At 50.8% G+C, this 20226-nt stretch overlaps 1 protein-coding gene across 1 annotated transcript in view; it reads left to right on the top strand.

Moving 5' to 3' along the window:
* Positions 1–20226, top strand: part of Myom3 (myomesin 3) — a 50698-nt gene that overhangs the window by 19834 nt on the left and 10638 nt on the right. Inside the window, exons 15-29 of the mRNA XM_034501696.2 lie at positions 1862–2045; positions 4314–4488; positions 5717–5838; positions 6221–6408; positions 6635–6761; positions 7154–7332; positions 11736–11850; positions 12967–13123; positions 13588–13697; positions 14088–14132; positions 14935–15071; positions 17588–17732; positions 17902–17961; positions 18265–18332; positions 18918–19028. Of these exons, the coding sequence (XP_034357587.1) occupies positions 1862–2045; positions 4314–4488; positions 5717–5838; positions 6221–6408; positions 6635–6761; positions 7154–7332; positions 11736–11850; positions 12967–13123; positions 13588–13697; positions 14088–14132; positions 14935–15071; positions 17588–17732; positions 17902–17961; positions 18265–18332; positions 18918–19028 (1923 nt within the window). The remainder of the gene's footprint in view (positions 1–1861; positions 2046–4313; positions 4489–5716; positions 5839–6220; positions 6409–6634; positions 6762–7153; positions 7333–11735; positions 11851–12966; positions 13124–13587; positions 13698–14087; positions 14133–14934; positions 15072–17587; positions 17733–17901; positions 17962–18264; positions 18333–18917; positions 19029–20226) is intronic.

Genomic DNA, 20226 nt, shown 5'->3' with positions numbered 1-20226 from the left:
CTCTGGCCCAAGAGGACTGGAGATAATTGAAAATTTATGGAACTGGAAAGACAGTTAAAATACTTACTGTTGGATACCTGGCATCCTCATAGAAAGCCAGGCATGGCGGTGGGCTCCTGTAACCTGGTGAGCACGTTTAGAAGGCGTTTCCCTGGCCAGTCAGTCTAGCCAGTGAATAAGCTCAAAGCTCAGTAAGGGACTGTCTCAAAAACTAAGGTAGAAAACAAATGTGAACAACTGTGTCAACATCTGGCTGCCCCCCCCCACACACACACACACAGGCACACTTACACACGTGCTATCCCCACACACAAAGATATGCACAAAAGAGATTTGTTTCCTGGGCAGTAAGATCTGACCTCGGGTTCAGGCTGCCTGGGCTCAAAGCCTGCCTCTGCTGGTCAGTAACAGTATGACCCTTGTGTTCACCCTTCTGTGCCTCAGTTTCTCCTCTGGTACAGTATGCATAATAACAATCAATATACACCTTATAGACCTGATGCGTGTGTCACCTGTATGTGCAGAGAGCATAGGCCAGCACACAGGGGGTACATGGTAGCATCCACTGAAGCCTGTGATGATTTTTTGGTGTGTTCTTGGCCATGACAGCCATGTGGGCCTCGGAGAAGAGCCAGGGAGGCAGGGTCAGAGGGTCCGTACTGTGGCTGTTGGCCCTCCATCTTCCCAGAGGCTTGGGAGCAGTTGCCTTCTGGGCTACTGATATAGCAGTGAGCTGAGCTAGTACCTCTCACACCCGAGTTTACATGCCCTGTCCAAGTCTTGCTTAATGGGTAAGTTCAGACATGTTAGCAAAAAATCACAACACCTACCCTCCCTCCCTGGTGTGGAAATTACCATCCATCCACCTTGCAAGGCTTTCCTGAAAATGCATTGCCTTAGTCATCCTTTCTCCCATAAACTGAGACCAATCCTGGCCCTGGGGATATGGGGGTGGGGGAGACAAGGCGGGGGCAGCAGGGTAGGCCTGAGAAACTGAGACTGTAAAAAAAAAAAAATGATGCCAAGAGTCCATCATCTCGTGGCAGTACCAAGGAATAAGACATAAAACAGGAGACTTCTGAAGTCTTAGGTATGATTGGAGGCCTTCCCAGTTCTGAGTAAGAACCTATAGGAGCCGAGAACATTCTAGAACATTCCTGGTATAGGCTCCAGCAAAGTACAAAGGCCTGGAGACAGGACCTGGGCCTCTGGAGGCATCAGGAAGACCCAAGACACATGTAGTGAATAAAGGAAAGTAGATTACGGCCAGATTGGAAGAAAGTCACAGGGATGTGTTTGGTAACAGGTGGGAAGGACATGGGAGCTTGGGATGGTTCTGAGCAGACAGTGGCCTGTGGCTATAAAAGGTCCCTCTGAGAGCCAGTGAAGAAAAGACGGGGCATGGTGGTACATGCCTGTAATCTCAGCACTTAGAAAGGAGAGGCAGGAGGCATTCGGGCAACTGGAGAAGCTGGCCTGGATCAAGGGTGTGGTGGGAAGTGGGAAGTGTGAAGAATTAGGCCCTGAATGTGTTTTAAAGGTGGTGTCAGCTGGCTTTGTGGCTAATGCATAGATTGGGGTCTCTCGTTCTGAGGGTTTGGGCCCAAGTGACAGCAGGTATGAATGCCATTAGCACTGTGTGAGCCACAGTGGAGCCAGAATCGGGACTGGCCATGCCTCAGGTGAGGGGCTCAGCAGGCATCAGAGTGGGGAGGTTGAGGAAGCAGATGAAGGAGAGATCAGGTGCCCAGGGGCCATCCAAGCTGCAGACAGCTGCTCCAGAAGCCTGCAGGGGAAGGGCCCAGCCCACAGCCAGGCTCCAGAGGCCACTAAGCCAACCCCAGCCTCTCCTGCCCTCCAGTCCATCATAGGTAGTGGAACCTGGGAGGCCATCAGCACAGAAACACCTATCAAGTCCCCAAGATTCGCCCTCCTGGACTTGGAGAAGGGGAAATCGTACGTCTTCAGAGTGAGAGCCTTGAACCAGTACGGCATGAGCGATCCCTCAGAACCCAGCGAGCCTGTCGCCCTGAAGGGCAAGCCAGGTACCAAGTAACGCTGCTCCATGGCAGACAAGGACAAATTATCTAGACTGTCAAACCTGGGCTCAGAACTCAGGCTTCAGGGAGGAGCCTTGCCTGCGCCCCCGCCACTGCACCTGAAAAGCACCATGGCCTCCAGCCAATGACGTTTTAAAATCCTGTCTCTCTGGGCAGCAGGCTTAGGGAGAGATGGGGGTTCTCCCCAGATGACTGGTTCACAGGTGACAGAGTCCAGCTGAGCTTAGCACAGGCACTGAGTGTGAGCGGGTGACTCTCAGTCCTAAGGTCTCTGCTGAGCCTCTTACATAGGTGGACTTCCTACACAGGCTCCTGCTCCCTCCACAGTGGCCAGACCATGTGAGAACTGGCTCTCCAGGCAGAACTGGTGTGGTCAATGGCCAAGCTCAGTCTTCTGGGGCCCCTGGTGACTGTCTCGCCCCAACTTTTGACTCCTCCTGAGTCCCCCATGGCAGCTCCATCCTACCCTATTTTCTCAAGGCCTCTCTTCTTCTAAAGCCTGGATTCCACAGTTCTCCATCCTTTGAGGAGATCAGATCGGCAGGCTCCCTGGAATAGCCATCATCTCTTGAAAAGCTGTCCCAGAAAAGTCTGGTGGCTGCAGGTCTTGCCTGGAGAGAGCATCAGAGCCCTGGGTTTGTCCTCCTTCAATTACACACACACACACACACACACACACACACACACACACACACACACATATATATCCTCTCGATCCTTGTAATCCTTCTCAAACAGTTCCACTCTCTGGTGACTAAGCATTCATCTCTATAAGCCTGTGGGGGCCACTCCCATTCAAATCACTGCAGTCCATGTATCCGTGGCACATGTGAATGGGTTAGTGGGCAATTGGTATTTTGCTTTGATCCTGGTCTCATCAACATTTCTCTTTGATTATGGGCCTTACCAAGGAATGTTTTGTGATTAGATCCCGCAGCGGCTACACCAGGACAAGACACTGGTACAACTCAGGAAAAGAAAGTTGAGAAGGGAGAGAAAAATAAAAGATATTTCTTTGCATCATAAAAGTAGATTTTACTGTATAAAAACAGAGAGAGAGAAGTAAAGAAGAAAGAGAAGGGATAGACAAGGAAGAGAGGCCAGGAGGAAATGCCCCTCTCCTCATGGCTCCTCCTGTGGGGGTCACAATAGTGAGCACCGGGATCATCAACTCCTACCCACTCATCCATCTCAGCTTCTACACATTCACACACCTGTATACATGCACACACACACTCATTCACCCTGCATACATGCATGCACACACACACATACACACACTCTTACCCACCCCACATACATGCACACACACACTCATTCACCCTGCATACATGCATGCACACACACACACACTCTTACCCACCCCGCATACATGCACACATACTCACCCACCCATACATGCACACACACACTCACTCACCCCGAGTACATGCACACACACACACTCATTCACCCTGCATATATGCACACACACACACTCACCCACCCATCTCTATATGCATACACACACACTCTTACCCACCCTGCATACATGCACACACACACACTCACCCACCCACCCGTACATGCACACATACACACTCATTCACCCTGCATATATGCACACACACACCCACCCACCCACCCATACATGCATACATACACACACTCTCACCCACCCTGCATACATGCACACACACCCTCTCACCCACCCTGCATACATGCACACACACACAGAGCCATTCACCCATCTGCCATACATGCATTTACACCTTCATATACACATACTAATAAACATCTGTCCATCCATTTAGCAAGTCACAGAAGTCCCAGCTCAAGCAACTTGGTCATTGGTAACCATAAAAATCCATACAGAAGTTTCAAGAAATGAAAACCAAATTGTTATTTAGGGGTTTTGCTTTTAAGACTGAAATTAAGGACTGGGGAAAGCTGTCCAAATTGGGAAAAGTTAAATGGGAAAAAAGGAGGGAGGGAGGGAGGAAGGGAGGGAGGAAGAGAGAAGGAAGTGGGAGATGGGGAGAGAGCAGTTGATTGGGAAGATTAGTGTAGAAGGCCTTAGAGCTCGAGTTAGGATCGAAGACGGCTTGTAGGACAAGAGAGTGGGTGTCCCAAAGCTCTGTAGTTGATCTGGAGTCGAGCCACTGCCTTGACTGCTGTGGAAGTCCTCCCAAATGCCCCACGCTCCTCCTCCTCCCCCTCCTCACGTATTGGAACCATAATTCAGTGTCCTCCCTCTGCTCCTCTGTTTTCCAGCGACTCTCCCTCCTCCAGCTCAAGTTCAAGCTTTCCGAAACACTCAGACCTCTGTGTCCCTTACCTGGGAGCCTGTGGATGGTGGCTCAGAACTCCTGGGTTATTACATCTACTCCCGAGAAGCAGGAGCATCAGAGTGGCAGACAGTGAACAACAAACCCATCCAGGACACCAAGTAAGTCCGGTTCACAGGCCGGGCACTGCTGTAAGCTCTGTGTGTGTGTGTGTGTGTGTGTGTGTGTGTGCGCGCGCGCACGCCTCCGTGTGTGTCTGTGTGTGTGCCTGTGTGTGCCTGTGTGTGCCTGTGTGTGTGCTTTCGGGTAGGTTTGTGCACATGAGTGTGGCGGCCAGAGGTTAACATCAGATGTCTTCCACAGTCAATCTGTGTATGTGTGTGTGCTCACATGTGCGCATGTTCATGTGTGTGTGCGCACATGCCACCCTGCACATTTAAAGGTCAGAGGTCAACCTTTAATGTCAGTCCTCATCTTCCAACTCATTTGAGACAGGGTCTCTTGTTCACTGCTGTGTACACCAGGCTATCTCTGTTGTTCACTGCTGTGTACACCAGGCTATCTCTCTTGTTCACTGCTGTGTACACCAGGCTAGCTCACCTGTGCACACCAGGCTAGCTGACCTGTGACCCCTGGGTGATTCTCCTACCTTGCTCCCCACCCTGCTTCGGAGTACTAGGATTTCAGACTGTCACATCTGGCTTTGTGTGGCTGCTGAGGAGCTAAACTCAGGTCCTCAGGTTTGGCCTGCAAGGTCTTTACCCAGTGAACCATCTCTGTAGCCCAGCCTTTAAGAAATGTTTTTTAATTATGTTTGTTTATTAAGCTGGGTGCATGCTGAGATCAGAGCCTGTAGGAATTAGTTCTCTCTTTCTACCGTATGGATCCCAGAAACCCAACTTAGGTGTTGAGGTTGAGTTCTCTGTCCAGCACCTTACCTAATTCTTTGAGGCGGGGTCTCTCGATGAACCTGGAGTTGACTACTTGACTAGGCTGGCTGCTCGGTGGACCGAAGGGATCCTGTCCCTGCCCTCGCATACGCCCTGAGCAGAAGTTGTACATACACACAGCCACACTCCACTTTTGTGTTGGTGCTAGGAACCCAACCCATCTCCTCAGGCATGCGTGGCACACACTTTTCCAAGAGTGCCATCCCCCAGCCTCTCATCTTCACATGTGGGTGAGAGATTCTAGAAGAACGGGTATTCTTTACAACCCTAAGGACAACATCCTCCGCGTGCCATTCCATAACATATCACTATATACTGGGGAAATACTTTAGCCTGGAACCGTCTGCTCCTATCCTGCTGGCGACCATTTATCCCACAAGGTGACTCAGACAATGTCTGCTGTCTGGATGCCCCTGACTGCTGAACTTTTCTCTCCCAGGTTCACAGTCCCAGGACTGAGGACTGGGAAGGAGTATGACTTTTGCATCAGGTCGGTCAGTGAGGCTGGGGTTGGCGACAGCTCAGCTGCAACACAGCCCATCAGGGTCAAGCAAGCTCTAGGTGAGTCCAGAACTGCACCCACCTGCAATGCCCAGGGAAGCCTGGCGTGGGCAGGAGCCAAGGCCATGCCTTGGAAGGTCTGATTCCAATCCTCTGTCGAGGGAAATGAAGCTTTCTGTTCACCCTTTCCTTCAAGGAGAAAGGGACAGTGGCCTGAAGCCACTGTGTATACTGATCCTGGGTGTCTCTAGGTGGGGAAGGCTCTCCCAGGCTCAGAGGTGAGACTCCGAGGCACCCTTTAAGGGAGCAAGACACTTCTGGCTCAGAGAGGACTCCTAGATCTGGGTGGGCACCCACAGGGGAGGCTCATCAGCTCCCTGGGGTCCCACTGCCCAGCTCAGTCACCCCAGGGGGCCCCCTCCTCTGTCCTTGCCTCCAACAGCCACCCCATCGGCCCCATATGACTTTGCACTCCTAAACTGTGGGAAGAATGAAATGGTCATTGGATGGAAACCCCCCAAGAGGCGCGGAGGTGGCAAGATCCTGGGCTACTTCGTGGACCAGCATGATTCAGAGGAGTCAGACTGGCACCCAGTCAACCATCAGCCCATCCCAAGCCGAGTGTGCAAGGTGAGACTGGATAACGGTCTCAGCCTCCATCACTACTGCTATGCAAGGTGCAGAAAAGCATCCTGGGAAGCATCTAGGTTCCTCAGGCGCTGCCACCCAGGGGCCCCTGGGACAGCCATATTGGAAGCTACCACGAGTCTCCTGCTCTGGCTAGCCCGCTGCCATGGTGCACCTCCCCCCTCTCTGCCCCAGCCTCAGTTTGCAGTCTGACCTTCCATCTCTGCAGGTCACCAACCTTCATGAAGGCCATTTCTATGAGTTCCGAGCCCGGGCCATGAACTGGGCCGGTATTGGGGACCTATCGGCACCCAGCAGCCTGTTTGAGTGCAAAGAGTGGACAATGCCGGAGCCAGGTAAGAGCCTGAGAGCCAATACTCAGACTTGTCCTACCCTCCCTCATCACACCAACAACATGAATGTCTGGGAGGGTTCATGCTGTCTCAGATGGGATGTGGAGAAGGTCAAGGAGGCTTCTGGGAGGAGGTGATGCTGACTGTAATTTAAACAGCTAACCAAACTTCATGTCCAAGTCAAATAGCGTGAAACCAAAGCTGGCCAAGTTCCATTCATCCAAAGAGGGCTCTTCCAGACTTAGTGTTAGCTGACAATCTGCCCAGCTTGTACACTGACTGCTGAGCTGGCTGTCCATCTGTCTGGCTAGAAAGCTGATCCAGTAGATAGATAGTTGGCTAGTTGTTGCCTGGCTGAAGAATTCACATCTATGCTCCTATTTCCTCCCTCACAGGTCCCCCATATGACGTGAGGGTATCTGAAGTACGGGCCACCTCCGTGATGCTACAGTGGGAGCCCCCACTGTATATAGGAGCTGGGCCAGTCAAAGGCTACCATGTCAGCTTCCAGGAAAAAGGCTCTGAGGAGTGGAAGCCGGTCACTGCAGATGCCACCTCTGACACCCACCTCAGGGTGAGTCCCTGCCCCTCTGTCCTCTCTGCCACTGCGTTTGGCAGAAGCATACAGCATGCAAACTTAAATGGTTCTCAGAAGGCATTTTACATAATAGCAGCAGAGGACCCAAGAGAGAGAGAGAGACAGACAGACAAACAGACAGACAGACAGACGGACAGACAGACTTGCCCAGGGTCACATGGTAGTAGGTTTGGCTGGTTGGTGGCAATACCTACTCCATGCTGGACAGATACTTCCCTAAAAACTCACCTGAGAAACGGCCAGGTATAGCAGCATTTAGACACACACATCTTTTGACCCCCAAAATCTGCTTCTGTGATTAAAGCCAAAGGGAAATAACAAGGCATGTGTGCAGAGACCCAGGGACAGTGGTGTGCACTCTTTATAACGGCAGTCGTGTCGTAGAAGTGACTTAATGTCTGTCACTGGGGGTTTGGGTGCTGAACTAATTCATAGTGTGTCCTTCAGAGGAACCCAACAAGACAGTGCAGGAGAGGTGATGGTGTAGTCAATATAGATAGATAGATAGATAGATAGATAGATAGATAGATAGATAGATAGATGTGAAAACATATATCATATGTAGGAAGAAAAATAAAAAGTAACTGTGCTTAGACGGCATGTATCTACCATGTCATATGATTACATGTGAATAAGAAAACATGCATATATGCTTTTTAATTAATTTGGTAATAAGAGTAAAAGTTCTGGCTGGGATTACAGACAGGCATGTACTCAATCTATGTTCCTGGGTTTTCCTGAGAAGCAAACTCCAAAATTTCAGTAGCCCAGGGTAGACTGTCATATCACAGTGTCACGCAAAATACATGTGATGTCTGCTCATGTGACCTATAGTCTGTGGGCACATCTCTGCATTTATTGTATAGTTCAAGATAGTTCTTCATCCAGCATTGCCAGAGAAGACAAAAGGTTAAACACTCCTGCAGGTCTCAGCCCTCTGGGTAACTTAGCGATCTTGAGGTGCCCTGAGCCCTGGCCACTGTGGCCATGCCTATTTTAGCTTCTGTACACACAGGAAAGGAAAGGGAGTCCATGACGGTGACCTGCAAACATCTGCATGGGTCAGAATATTGGGGGGGGGGCAGTCAAAAAGTGATGCTACGCTGTGCATGGCAGCAAATATCTATAATGCTAGCACTTGGGAGATGGGGCAGGAGGATCAAGAGTTCAAGCTCAGCTGGACTGTGATGATACATCCCTTTAACCCCAGCATTTGGGAGGCAGAGGCAGGAGGATGTCTGTGAATTCAAGGCCAGCCTAGTCACAGAGCAAGTTCCAGGACAGCCAAAGCTATACGAAGAAACCTTGTTTCGAACCACAACCCCCCCCCCCCCAAAAAAAAAGAGTTCAAGGTCAGCCTAGGTTACATAGCAAGTTTGAGACCAGCCTGGGCTAGATGAAACCCTATATTCAATACAATCCTGCCATGTGGTGGTGGCACATGACTTTGATCCCAGCACACAGGAGGGGAGGCAGAGGCAGGAGGATCTTGGTGAGTTTGAGGCCAGCCTGGTCTACAGAGTGAGTTCCAGGACAGCCAGGGCTACACAGAGAAACCCTGTCTCGAAAAACCAAAGATAGATAGATAGATAGATAGATAGATAGATAGATAGATAGATAGATAAAATCAGAGCTAATATGACAGCTGATGAACCATTAATAAAGTTAACATTAGGTTAATTGTTTCTTTCTGGCTGTGCAATTAATTGATTGGAATACAATTGCATTAACAAACACCAAGAAAAGAAGATCCTCATGAACACATAAAGATGTACAGGGAAAGTCTTTTATACCAACAAATGTCCCTACCACACAGTGGCTTCGAAGCTGAAATGTTTAGATGATGTTAGGTCTGCCAGGCGGAGGCGTGTAGATGTAAGGTGAGATCAATAAGTTGGTAGGAGGTTGACATATGGGGGAGTGGGGTAAGTCTCCCCACAGCAGAGCTAGACGACGCTCGGCCAATGGCCTTGCTCTTCCATGTGTGCTGGCCCAGGCCAGGGCAGATGGCCTGGTAACTTGGCTCTGGTTTCCACCTTGGGATCTTGGCTGCCACTCAGTCATTCACTACCCACTTCTTGACACCTACTTAGTGCCAGTTCTGGAGCAGGTCCCAGACCTTTCAAGCTAAACATGCCATGGGCATTTGTAACAGGTGACACCATTTGATGTTAAATGCTACAACGGAGAGGAATCGGGAGGGATTCTCAGAGCCCCCGGGAGGGAAGTCGGAGCCACTCCCTAGCATCCTCTCACAGGCTACTGCTGAATCAGGAAGCCACAGTTGGAACCAAGCGAGTCAGTTAGACAATGAAGGAACTGGGGTACAGTGCTCTGGGCAGAGACCTCAGCAAGGGCAGAGGCCAAGGACCCTGGGGAGCCGCACAGCGCTGGTCACTTATAAGTAAGAGGCCAGAGGCTCAGATGCCTTGGAAGACGTTAGGTCATAAGCATCAGACCCTAAAATTGCCCCCCTGAAGGCCACTGGAAGATTTAGGTACAGTCAGATTGGCAGAGGTAAAGGCAGCCTGGAGAAAGATCCAGGGAGCAGAGACACCTTTGAGAGAACTGTTGAACTAAACCAAAGGAGTGGAAATCAGGTCTCCATCAAAGCACAGCTGGGACCCGGACAGGAAAGCCTCCTCTAAAACGGGTTAAGGAGCCACACTGGGCAGTGCAGACTATAATCCCAGCTTCCCAGAAGGCTAAGGTGGGAAGGAAAATTCACAGCCTGCCTAGGCTACTGCACATGCTCAAGACCAGCCTGGGCAACTTATTGGGACCCTGATTCAAAATAAAATTTTAGAGCTGAGGATATGGCTCACTGGCCGCCTGGGATACACAGGCTCTGTATTGGCCCCCAGCACCATGTAAGCCAGGCATGGCAGTGTACACCTGCAATCTCAGTACCCAGGAGGTAGAGGCAGAAGGATCAGGAGTTCAAGGTCACATGAGACTGCCTCCAAAATTTAATCAATTTAATTAATTTTGAGTTGGGATCTTGCTGTATAGCTCTAGCTGGCCTGGAACTTATATAGACCAGGCTGGCCTTGAACTCACAGAAATCTGTGCCTCTGTGCTAAGACTACAGGTATGCACCATCACGTCCAGCCTTTTTTTTTTTTTTTTTTTTTTTTTAATGTTAAGAGTGTAACTCAGCCAGGCAGTGGTGGCACACGCCTTTAATCCCAGCACTTGGGAGGCAGAGGCAGGCGGATTTCTGAGTTCGAGGCCAGCCTGGTCTACAGAGTGAGTTCTAGGACAGCCAGGACTACAAAGAGATCCTGTCTCAAAAAACAAAAAAACAAACAAACAAACAAAAAAAGAATGTAACTCAATGGTAGAGTATTTGCTTAGTGTGTTTGAGGGCCTGGGTCCAATCCCCAGGACCACTGATAGGAAGAACGGAAATGATTTGTTTAGGGGTAAGAAAGGAACACCGGTTTGCCTCAGCCTCTGAAGAGAAGGCAGTATCTGTGAGGTGAGGGATACGGGAAAGGAGGGCTTTCTAGGTGGGAAGACAGTGAGTTATGTTTAATTGGGCTCCAGGTATCAGTGCCCAGAGAATAAAGCTGAGAGCCAATACTGGAACTGCTGGGCAATGGCGGTACACGACTTTAGTCCCAGCACCTGAGAGGCAGATGCAAGTGGATCTCATGAGTTCAAGATCAGCCTGGTCTACAGAGTTCCAGGACAGCCAGGGCTATACAGGGAAACCCTGTCTTGAAAAAAAAAGGAAAGAAAGAAAGAGAGAAAGACAGAGAGAGAGAGAGAGAGAGAGAGAGAGAGAGAGAGAGAGAGAGAGGAGAAGAGAGGACAGGGGAGGATAGGAGGGGAGAGGGGTAGGGGGGAGGGGAGGGGAGGGGAGGGGAGGGGAGGGGAGGGGAGGAGAGGAGAGGAGAGGAGAGGAGAGGAGAGGAGAGGAGAGGAGAGGAGAGGAGAGGAGAGGAGAGGAGAGGAGAGGAGAGGAGAGGAAGATTGGATCTGACTGCACTTGGGAAGCAGAGACAAGAGAATTGGGAGTTCCAGGCCAGCCACAGATGCAAGTTCAAAGTCAACCTGAGTTGCAAGAGATCCTGTCTTAAAACAAAACAAAAATCAGAACTGGGAAGCCAAGAATGATACAGGCCTTTAGCCTGTGGAGCAGAGGGCAAGGCAAGAGAATGATGAGCTCCAGGCCAGCCTGGGCAGCATAGAGTGGCCCTTTCTCCAAACAAAGACAAAACTGCCCTGGCTTCCAGGAAAAGAGCAAGTTCCTGGCCTGCTCCAGCCCAGGAGGCTTCCAGCAGCTCCAGCCAGTGTCCACGAGGGTGCAGCTCTGGCCAGTGTCTGCAAGGGTGCAGCTTTCCACTCCTCAGGCTTTATTCTCCTATCCCCAGGTATCTGACTTGCAACCCGGAAAACAGTACATGTTCAGGGTGCAGGCCATGAACTCAGCTGGTCTGGGACAACCATCGATGCCCACTGACCTCGTGCTCCTGGAGGACAAGCCAGGTAGGATGACCAGGGAGGACCAGGCTACACTGAGGGAGCCTGGGAGCAGGAGGAGCTCAGGGGAAGATGGGGAAGCCTGGGGGCACAGCTGGAGGCCTGGATCCAGTAGGCTCTGTCCCACCCACCACTCTACCTACCCACTGCCATCTCAACTTTGCCGGATAGCTTGTGTCTCTCTCCCTCCCGCTTCTCCTCCCCCTCCCCACATGCATCTTCCCCCGGCCATGAGGGAGTCTTCCATGCCTTCTACGCCTTATGTATGAACTTACATATCCTTCAACCCAGCTCCACCTCAGTCTCTCCATGTGGCTTTGCCTCTACTGAGCTCGCAGGGCCTGTGGTCTCTCCTGCTATGCAATCCACAGTCTTTGCTCCTAGGTCCCTCACACAGTAAAAGTACTTTTAGTGGGTACTAAAAGTAGCACCCACTTTTAGTGCAAAACAGTTAAACCGCTAAGGCCCCCAGGCAGCAGACAACAGACTCACCCACACTCGTGACTATGAAACACTCGTCTACTAAGCACTCGTCTACTAAGCGTTCAATCAACAGCTACTTGAGGAGGTTCCCAGGGCACCAGGGACACAGCTGTGGATAAGGAAGCAGAGCTCTGCTGTTGAGGGGAAGGTGGGGGGAGGGGGGACGGGCAGAAAAGGCAGATAGCAAAGTGGTCCATGAGGAAGTCTTAGGATAGCCCGGAATAAGGCAGAGATACCCCTTAGTGGTGGAAGGCTTGCCTAGTTCTGGATCTTGTCACAGCATTGTAGAGATGAAAAGAAAGAAAAGGAATTTTTAAAGGCAGGAGCCAGGTGTGGTGACACTCACCTGTAACCCTAGCACTCCAGAGGTCAAGGTTGTAGAATCGTGGATAGCCTGGACTATGGAGTAAATTCAAGGCCAGCCCGGGCTAATGCAGCAAAATTCTCTGTCAAAGAGAAGAATTAAGAGGAGCATGTAGAAAAAGGAGGAAGGGGAAGGAAAATAAGCGTGTGGGGGGCAGTCAGTCAAGAAGGACTTCTTGGAGGAGGTGGCATTTGCATTGAGAATCATGAAAGGCTTTAGAGGTCACAAGAAGTCTGAGAGAAATCCCTGCTGTCCCTTTCTGAATCTCACCCCAGACGCCCAGGAGATTGAAGTTGGTGTGGACGACGAGGGCCAGATCTACTTGGCTTTCGAAGCCCCGGAAGCTCCTGATTTCTCTGAGTTTCAATGGTCCAAGGATTACAAAGGCCCACCAGACCCACAGAGGGTGGAGGTGGAGGACGAAATTAACAAGTGAGTGGGGTAGGGGCAGAGGTGCGAGGGGCGGGGCTTGAGGGTGGACACAGCACCCAAGGGCAGCAGAACTGTTAGGGAGACACAGGGGTCTGCCATGGGGTGCTGGCTGCCAGCTCAGAGAGGAGCAGGAAGGATGCCTTAGGAGCAGAAATGGAGGCCTTCTTTGGGATTCTGTTTTGATAAGCAGTCATGAGTTCTGCTGCCTCTGAAGCAGACATGGAGTCACTGGCTGCTCTGTTGTAGACCGTGTACCACACTGCCACTCTGGAGGAGCCCTCAAGGGGGTGCAAGGGTCTAGCTTGGCCAGGACCTGAGAAGGGGCACAAGTCACCAGAGCTCCTGTCCCTCAACTTTTCCTGCTAACTTGTCCCCCTCCCCTCCCCACATGCCTCTTCCACAGGCTGTGAGGGAGTCTTGTGTTTTCAAACCATCTCAGAGGGCAGCTTACCTCTCTCCGCCAGGTCCAAGGTCATCCTGAAAGAACCTGACCTTCAGGACTTGGGCGTCTACTCAGTGGTGGTCCCCGATGCCGACGAAGACACCTCTGCTAGCCACACACTGACAGAAGAAGGTAGTGAACGGCCTTCTGCCCTGACACCTCCTCAGGGAAACAGATCCTGACCCAGATCCCAAGCACCGGTGCTCACAGAAGCCAAGTGGACATTGAGGCTCAGCCCGCCCAGAGCTGAGCACTAATGTGGTCCCTCCTGCAGAGCCTGGGCTGTAGAGATGTTCCTCTGAGGAGACAGGGAGGGTATGCAACCATGGGGTGGTCTTGAATAGCTGCTGCATCTCCCATAGCCCCCCAGGAGCAGAGCCCATGTGCTTACCAGCACTCTCTGTGGAGCATGTGGCCCCTCGTTGATGGCACTGTCTCAGCATGGAGGCCCTAGGCTGGCTGTATTTGAACTTTGTGACCTAACGTTGCATCTGTTTCCTTCCACGCCCCTCCCTGCCCCAGAGCTGAACAAGCTGAAGAAGTTGAGTCACGAGATCAGAAACCCAGGTAAACACTGAGGCGCCACCTTGTTCCTAACGGCCTGTGAACCTGTGTTGTGCAGAGCTGAGTCAGGCAGAGAGCAAAGGATGTAACTTGAGAGTAAGAGAAAGGGGAGCCACAGACTGGAAAACCAGAGACCAGAGGCTGAGAACAGCCTGCAGGGAGCCAGAGAGGTACAAAGGAGGGAAACAAAGCAGGTCTTATCAGCATGAGCATCTCAATCACCACCACCATCGTCACCACCACCATCATCATCACCATCACTGTCCTTGTCACCACCACCATCATCACAATCATTACTATCACCACTATTGGCATCACCACCATCTCCATCACCATCTCCATGTCCATCACCATCATCACTATCCCTATCAGCTCTTGAGATATCTGAACATTAGATCATCTAAACCTTGGCTTCCCTGCCTTGTCTCCTGGACAGTGGAATCCTTAAGCCCAGTCAAACACTTGATCACATATTGGAATCACCTTGAGAACTTTTCCAAATCCCGTGCCCAGGCCAGGCTCCAGACAAGTCAGAACGGGCAGGGTGAAGCCAGACAACAGTGTTTAAGGTCCCTTGAAGAAATGCGGTTCTGAAATCAGTTCAGTCTATAGAGAGCTTCTGGGCCTCCAGACTCTGCAAGTGTTTCCCCACCCACCCACCCACATTCACTGCGAGGCAGAGCAGGGTGCGGAAGGGCGGGGCTCAGAGGCTGAGTGGGCGTGGCCAGACAGAGAGGGGCTGGGCAGGTCCGAGGGAGTGGGGAGAGGAGAGGGCTCCCACCCACACTCGTCCTGTGTCTCCCAGTCATCAAGCTGATCTCTGGCTGGAACGTGGACATCCTCGAGCAAGGTGAGGTGCGGCTGTGGCTGGAGGTGGAGAAGCTGTCGCCTGCCGCAGAGCTGCACCTCATCTTCAATGAGAAGGAGATCTTCAGCTCCCCGGTAAATGGTGCCCACAGTCCCTGGGAGGCTCCCCTGCCCCAAGCAGGCGGCCTCACCCATGAGCTGGGGCCTGGGGCCAGCTATCGCTTTAGTAATAGCTGCTGGTTTGGCTGTCCCTGCCGTGGGAAGTGCAGGAGAGGTCGCCTGGCTTTCAGTACCAGGGGTAGGGGGTCAGGGGTGGGACGTGGAGAGACTGTTACTAACCAGTACGGGGACATTTCCACACCCACTGCCATTTTCACATGTCCTTCCCAGCATCCCTAAGATGGGAAAAGCCTATGGGGCCGACAGTTTTCCAAGCCTCAACCTCGCTGTAGATGTAAATATAAATCAGTTCTTACAGGTCTAACAGACACCCGGGGAGGGTAGGAGCTGCTTCACAGTGCTGTTCGTCTTCCTGTTCCAAACCTTTGCTTTCCCCTCATTACAAATCAGGACAAGGGGCTGGAGCATAGGTCAGTGGTACCACACTGCATCCAAGAATCTACAGCCAATACACGGGGTTTTATTTTGAATGATATTTGTACAAGAGTGTTACAGTGTTTTCGTTCTAATGCCTAAGGACAGTAAATAGGTTTGTTGGAACAGGCTATTGACATTCAATTGTTTTTACCTGAAAATCAGTGGATTCCAGTCTTATGACAGTGTCCTATCATTTGTGACTTTCATCTCCAGGATGGTAAAGCATTCATCTGAATTCATGGATTGGGGCTGGGGTGCAACTCAGTCCTAGAGCTCATGCCTGGTGTGGGCAAGACCCTGAGTTAGAACCAGAGAAGGAAGGAAGAAGAGAGGGAGGGGACAGAAGGGGAGGAGGGAGAGGAGAGAGGTGGGGAAGAAAGGGAGAGGGAAGGGGAGAGGGGGAAGGAAGGGAGAGGGAGGGAGAGGGAATATATCTTCCAGAGAAAGGGATGATGGTTTTGGTCAGAAGTATCAGACAAATGCCAGGAAATGCATGACCAGCCCTGTGGGTGCCCAGTCTCACACGAGCGCTCTCTCTCGCTGTCTCGCTCGCTCTCTCTCTCTCTCTTTCTCTCTCTCTCTCTCTCTGCCTCCATCTCTGTGTCTGTGTCTGCACACCAGGGCAGGTTTTCCCAGGATCAGAAGGAGCAGACCACAGAGTATATTTGAAAGCTGTGCGTAAAGAGTACACACTGAACTTGCTGCACATTCTTGTAGGCACTGTAAGGTCTAGAGCAGAGGTTCTCAACCTATGGGTCTGGACCCCTTTGAGGACTTGAATGGTCCTTTCACAGGGGTGGCTGAAGACCAGAGGAAAACACAGATGTTTACATTATGACTCATTACAATAGCAAGCTCACAATTATAAAGTAGCAACAACATGAAGAACTGTATTAAAGGGTCCCAGCATTAGGAAGGCTGAGAACCATTGGTCTAGAGGTTTCAGTGGACATTGGTTGGGTCATCAGCCAGGTAGGTCCTTCCTTGCCTTCTATTATCACACATGCAATAGAGCCAGGGTAGTGAGGACCGAAACGCAGAGAGTAAAACCTTTACACTGTTAGTGTGCAGCGAAATGTAGATGGCTGTTAGTTCTACAGAGGGTGTTACAGTGCAGGGGGAATGCTGGGTAAAGCCAGCCTGTGACCTCATCCCTCAGGAGGTCAAGGTCATCCTCAGCTACAGGGCAAGTTTGAGGCCAGCCTCGGGTACATAAGACCCTGCTTCAAAAAATATGGGGGCCCCAGGGAGCTGGAGAGATTGCTCAGTGGTTAGGGGCACCAGCAAAGGACCCAGGTTTGGTTCCCAGCACCCACATGACAGCTCACAGTCTTCCTTAACTCCAGTTCTAGAGGATCGGATGTCCTCTTCTGACCTCCGTGGTTACTGCATGTGCATGGTATGCAGAAAATAAAAAATAAAACTCTGGGTGGGAGAGAGATGGCCTAGGAGGTAAAGCACATGCCACCAAGCCTGGTGGCATCTACACAGAAGAAAGAGAACAAGCCGGGCGGTGGTGGCGCACGCCTTTAATCCCAGCACTCGGGAGGCAGAGACAGGCGGATTTCTGAGTTCGAGGCCAGCCTGGTCTACAGAGTGAGTTCCAGGACAGCCAGGGCTACACAGAGAGAAACCCTGTCTCGAAAAAAAAAGGAAAAAGAAAGAAAACACAGAACTGACTTCTGCAAGTAGTTCTCAGAACTCAACACATATGCTGTGGCCTATGCACGTACCACACACACACACACACACCTCAAATTAAAATGTAATAATTTTTTTTATTTAAATTGAAAAAGAAGTTTAAATTGAAAAAGAACTAACAATGAGACACAGTACAGCTCCAAAGCTTACTATTAAATTGTAATTAACATGGTATGCTGGGATTCCCAGTTTATTCAAGCAGGAAAAAGCTACCATGAACTCCTCCCCAGACCCTGGAGGTTGACTGTTCTGCACATAGCCCCCCAATCTTGATCATATCCTGAAGTGTGCCCCACAGCAGAGCTCCCAGGACAGGAAATACCCAAAAGGGACTCAGGGATTTGTTTCACCAGAACCGCAAGATCAATTTTGACCGAGAGAAGGGCTTGGTGGAGGTTATCATCCAGCAGCTTTCCGAAGATGACAAGGGGTCCTACACCGCCCAGCTCCAAGATGGAAAAGCCAAGAACCAGATCACCCTCGCCCTCGTGGATGACGGTCAGCCTGCCCCCCCCCAACTCCCCACCCCGCTTCTCTCCGAAGCCCCGCCCCACCAGCTTGAACCCATCCTTCCCGTGCTCTGGGCTCTGCTAAGCACTTCCCTGGACTCCACCCCAGTTCCCTTTGCTCTCTCCACTCATGCTGTTTCCTCCCCATGTATTCACAGATTTTGACAAGCTTCTGAGAAAGGCAGACGCAAAGAGAAGAGACTGGAAGAGAAAACAGGGTAAGCCGTTGATCAGTGCTGAAAAATACCAACCCAGCCCGGGAGGTTCACCATGATCTGGACAAGTCCTGCCCTGATAACAGAACAAAACTTCATTTCCCGAGCATGAGGGCCAGCCAGTGACTCCTTAAAGTTCTTAAAAGAGACCCCCAGGTCCCTTGCTCCCTACCCCCGCAGTCCTTGCCCCAGTCTTAAGAGTCTTTGGCGGTCTACGGCCCAGCTAGTTTTCCATGACTGACCATCAGGTGGCGCCCTGGTTCAGCTTAAAGCTCATGACTCCTGGGTTTGTTCTTTCCCCTTCAGGTCCCTATTTCCAGGAGCCTTTGACCTGGAAGGTCACAGAGGACTGCCAAGTGCTTCTGACATGCAAGGCAAGTCTATACCCCACCTCCAACTCAGCCATCAGCCCAGTGAGGCGTAACCTGTGACTTGTCCCCAAGCCCTTGCCAACTCCACCCTGAGATTCTGTCTCCTGTGACTGGCTGATCCCATGTCTGGGAAGTGGCCCCTGGGAGAAAGAGTACACGCACAGACACACACACACACACACACTCATAGTTCCTTTAGGTCTCTGGGAAATCACAGTACAAGGCAGAATTACTAAAAACAACATGTTTTGATCAGATACATTCAGGAAATTCATTAATTATGAGGCAGGGCTATGCACTATGGGGTACTTCAAGGAGGACTTCCTGGAGGAGGTAACATCTGACTTCAAGAGGCTTAAGTATTTACATGAAAAACAGTGAAAGAGGTCAAGAGGCAGGAAGTGACATTAGCAAAAGTCAGGACCCAGAGGCCAGCACTTGAGACATAGTATAAGGAAAGGGGCAGCTGGCTTTAGTGCACCAGGAGTCTCGGTGGTGGGCCATGTGGGAGGAGCCGTGTAAAAGAATATGGGTTTGATTTTAAAATGGAAAGTCTGACGGAGTTCCCTCATGCCCCATCCTTCTCAGGTAACCAACACGAAGAAGGAGACTCGCTTTCAGTGGCTCTTCCAGAAGAAAGAGGCACCCCGTGGGCAGTACAACCCACAGACCGGAGATGGGGGTCTCTCCATTGAGGAGGTAAGTGCAGGTGGGACTTGGGGTTCACCCTGCTCAGCTGCCCACCGAATGGTGCCAAGAGCGCTGGGTGGAGTCTGAGCAGAACTGGGCACATGGGAGCACCAGAGCCCCGTCAAGTACAGGGTTTGGAGACCTGGCTCAGGGTTCAGAACTCTTGTTGCTGCCAACCTAAATTATTCCAGTTCTTAGCACCCACCCAACGCTCACAGCTGTCTGTAGCTCCAGTTCGCCCTCTTCTGGCCTCCGTGGGCATTACACCCACACGGTGCACAGACATGCATGTAAGCAAACACTCACTCATACACATAAAATTGTTAAAGAGAATGTCTTTTAGAAGATAAATGCTAGGACCTGGGAGTGTGGTTTAGCTGGTAGAGGGCTTGCTAAGCATCCACAAAACTCTCTGTTTGATCCCCAGCACCACAGAAATGCAGTGTGAAAGCTACATACAGTGTTTGAGGCCAGCCTAGGCTGTGTGTCTTAAAAATAAATAAATAGATAAATAAATAAATAAGCCAAGCCGGGCAGTGGTGGTGCACGGCTTTAATCCCAGCACTTGGGAGGCAGAGGCAGGTGGATTTCTGAGTTCGAGGCCAGCCTGCTTTACAGAGTGAGTTCCAGGACAGCCAGGGCTACACAGAGAAACCCTGTCTCAAAAAAAACAATAAATAAATAAATAAATAAATAAATAAATAAATAAATAAATAAGCCAGGCATGGTAGCTCACTCCTTTAATCCTAGCACTGGAGAGGCAAAGGCAGGAAGAGTTCTGTGAGTTCGAGGCCAGCCTGGTCTATAAAGTGAGTTCCAGGACACTCAGTACACAGAGAAGCTCTGTCTTGCAAAACAACAACCAAAATATATATATATATAATTGAATTAAAAATAAACAAACCAAACTAATTTATGCATTTTTAAAACTCAAAATTAACATTAAAAACCAGGACATAAATGTTTCAAAACATAGGCCCAGTATTACTTCTTACTGATTTGTTTTCAAGCCTCAGGATCCAGGCCTGGTTCTGGACCAGCATGTGCAGCCTTGGGCTAGCCACTGACCCTCTCCGACCTTACTGTTCTCTGTGAGGTCTCTGCCCAGTCTGGGGTTGAGGACAGGAACGTTGTGCCCCAGTGAGTCAAGTCAGGGAAAGCAGGCTTGGAGCTGGGTTCTTTCCTAGGTTCCTCCACATACCCCCAG

Source organism: Arvicanthis niloticus, chromosome 5 (genome assembly GCF_011762505.2).
Source record: "Arvicanthis niloticus isolate mArvNil1 chromosome 5, mArvNil1.pat.X, whole genome shotgun sequence".
Lineage (NCBI taxonomy): Eukaryota > Metazoa > Chordata > Mammalia > Rodentia > Muridae > Arvicanthis > Arvicanthis niloticus.
Note: the sequence above shows the minus strand (reverse complement) of the source record. Positions and strands in the feature narration are given on the sequence as shown.